Source organism: Vollenhovia emeryi, unplaced genomic scaffold (assembly GCF_000949405.1).
Source record: "Vollenhovia emeryi isolate VEMERY1.0 unplaced genomic scaffold, V.emery_V1.0 DF939185.1, whole genome shotgun sequence".
In the NCBI taxonomy this organism is placed as follows: Eukaryota; Metazoa; Arthropoda; class Insecta; order Hymenoptera; family Formicidae; genus Vollenhovia; species Vollenhovia emeryi.
The window spans coordinates 366,578-369,682 of record NW_011967181.1 but is presented as its reverse complement, the minus strand read 5'-3'; the positions used below and the strand labels follow the sequence as shown (position 1 = coordinate 369,682).

The 3,105-nt window shown below is 33.6% G+C and overlaps 1 protein-coding gene across 1 annotated transcript in view; it reads right to left on the bottom strand.

Moving 5' to 3' along the window:
• Window positions 1-1,331: 1,331 nt before the first annotated feature.
• Window positions 1,332-3,105, bottom strand: part of LOC105562628 (sodium channel protein 60E-like) — a 74,706-nt gene continuing 72,932 nt past the window's right edge. Inside the window, exons 13-15 of the mRNA XM_012013621.1 lie at window positions 2,399-2,515; window positions 2,122-2,280; window positions 1,332-1,724 (exon numbers count right to left, since the gene is read on the bottom strand). Coding sequence (XP_011869011.1) covers window positions 1,401-1,724; window positions 2,122-2,280; window positions 2,399-2,515 — 600 coding nt within the window. The 3' untranslated portion in view covers window positions 1,332-1,400. The remainder of the gene's footprint in view (window positions 1,725-2,121; window positions 2,281-2,398; window positions 2,516-3,105) is intronic.

The window sequence follows — 3,105 nt, the reverse complement described above, 5'->3', positions numbered from 1 at the left end:
CGTGCATCCAACCACAGTGGCGTGAGCAATGAAGAGGTGCGCAGTTGTAGTTTCGAAACTACTCTATTAATAACAATTTGCTGCACAGACATCTGTGCTTGTGTTAAATCGTTAACGTATAACCGCGCAAATTGCCGTAAAGGAATTTGATATATTTGGTAAAGTCAATTTCAAGAAACGGTAACAAGTATTTACCATTGTATATAAAATATTAATTAAAATACCAAAATCGAAGCGTAAAGGATTGCTCGCTGCTAACGATTTAATTTAAGATGTCTGTGAATTGCAAGGGAAATATACACCTGCCGCATTGCTCGCGATGCACTGCGATCGAATATACGTTGCACAGTACGACCGCCACATCGAACTCGCACGATACCATTTTACGTCGTTTTGACCGCACCATTTCTATGCATTCATTACGTTATATTGCAACGAATAATACACACGTGCATTCGATTGGGTTAAAGGAAGCCAGATTATCACTTTGGAACCAAACAATTGCCTCGATTAAATTAGATTTGTAATGGAAAAAATTAATATGCGAGGCACTAAACATATATACATATGCTAAGTTACATTACAATGACAATATCTTTATAAATATAATTTTATTGTTGAGATATTAACGAAAATTTGTATTAGATAACAAGATTTCAAAGAGAAAAGTGGTTTGAATTGAGTAACAATATTGTAATAATTGTAATAAAAAATGACTTTGTAAAAAGAACATTATGTCTTGACTAAAGTAACGAAGTTACGGATAAATAACAATGCTCCTTGCAGAGAAAATGAATTTTTTACTGTCACGAAATTATTGTAAAAAATTAAGTTGGTTGCCAAAGTGTTTTAATGACATTAATTTTTACGACCATCGACAGAAACAATTATAAGCGACACAATTCCTTGCGCAAAGTGTCAACGTGTTTCTCTTTGCCATAAAGCGTTATACAATTACCTGCGAGAATTAGATAGGTCGTAGAACATTGCGAGGAATTGGTTCATCGGACGTTTTATAACTTTTTGCGGCTTTTTACGACCGAGCTTTTTCATGGCAGTGTAGTAGTGTTTTTGACTCTCGGTCAAAAACATTTCTAACACCCCACCTTCGTACTGAAAAAAAAAATCGTTGTTTTATTATTCTAAAATTGAATAGTAGAAATCTTGTAAGAATCCGTAAAAAATAGATACGGATACTTTGCCATGTACATTAAGAAATGATATTTAATAGTAAGTTTTAATGCTTTTAAACTTATTATTTGATCATTAAAATATTAATGTTAAATAATTTGCATAAACAATTTGTCAATAAAATTCAATAAATAAAAACCAATAAAAAAATAGCGAAATAAACCATCTATCTTTCACGCGATAAAGAATGGAATAATATTAAAAAAATGTTAAGATTCCACTAGATCGTCGCTCACCTTTTTCTTCAGCATATTGAAATTGTCTATAATCACTCCAATGAAGAGATTGAGCGTGAAGAATGAACCGCAGACAATAAATATGACGAAATAGAGATAGGCGTATAGATTCGCCTCCCTCTGAGGTTGCAGATCCACCCCCCTCGCATCCACAGCGTCCTCCATCACTTCCATCCATCCCTCGAAGGTCGCCACTTGAAACAAAGCCAGGTAAGCGATGCCAACGTGATCAAAAGTGATCTTACTATTCTCCCAGGAGTAGTTCTTGCTGAAGCACTCCTCCTTGGTGTTCACTATCTGAAATCGAAATGATTGCGTCAGAAAAATGTAATGGTCAGTCTTGAATTAATAGTAAATCGTAGTGATTGAGTTAATATAATAAATCAACTTATCATTCATGAAAAACATTATTATCGTTAAGATTTAATTGTCATGATTAACAATATGTATAATTTATATAATGAAATTGATACTGGCGCATTATCATTGGATATTGAAACCAATGCTGCATCGTAAAAGCAGCATTGGTTTCAATACAACTAGTTTTCATTATATTTTAATATTTAATTGAAACATTATTTGTGTTACAGTGACCATAACAAACTTAGATCCGTATTTGGCTGAATATAATTTTGTCTCTTTTCGTGCCGTTCCCCCTTTTAACAATCAAATCAGAACGAGAAATAACACTCACCGAAGTATCCAGCATTTCTCCGTATTCATCGATGCACTTGAAGAACTTGCCACCGAAGAACTGGACGCCCATTATCGAAAAAATAAGCCAGAACACGAGACAGACGAGGAGCACGTTGAATATACTAGGTATCGCATACATCAACGCGTTCACTACGATCTGCGAGCCGGGAAGAAAAATCCTCTCAATGATACGCAACAACCGCGTTTGCATATTGTGTCTTTCGTGTTTCAAACGGATTTTCGTAGGTACAGTTTTTTTTCTGTACGATATTTACCCTCATGCCTTGCCATCTCGAGATCGCTCTCAGCGGCCTCAGAGCGCGTAGTGTCCTCAGTGATCGTAATACTTTAAGGTTCTCATTTTCTTCTATCAAAAGGCTAAACATGGATACCTGTTTGAAGAAAAGCCTAATTTAGCTACGACATTGTCGTTAAGTTTATATCAAGAAATTCATGCAAATTAGATTCTGATAAACTAAATTTTTAATAATGTGTTTGTACTTGACGTTTGCATATGACAATGTACGATAACGAGAGTAGATGGAGAACGAGTTAGAAATCATCTATAGATTTTTTAGAATAGTCTAATAAATATTATAAATACTTGCACGAGCATTTTAAAAAGTATATCGATAGTGAAGATATGATACGCGTATAAAAAATTTAAATAAAATAACATTTGTAGCATTGTCCCTGATTTTTAACTAAAATAATTCGGAAACTTCTTGTATACACATATATATACATACATGTATAATATACTGTGCAGTTGAATTACGGATAAATATTAAATAAAGGAATTCTTATGCAAAAAGTTGTAAAGAATAAATTGTGCAGGAAATTAAATTTACAAGCTACATTGAACAAGTAAACATGCAAACTACATGAAAAAAATAAGAACATTCATTCCTTTTATGTTTTTGATAGCACTGCATGTAATTCCAGTATCATAACGCATGCAGTGGCATCTTAAAACCCTAAT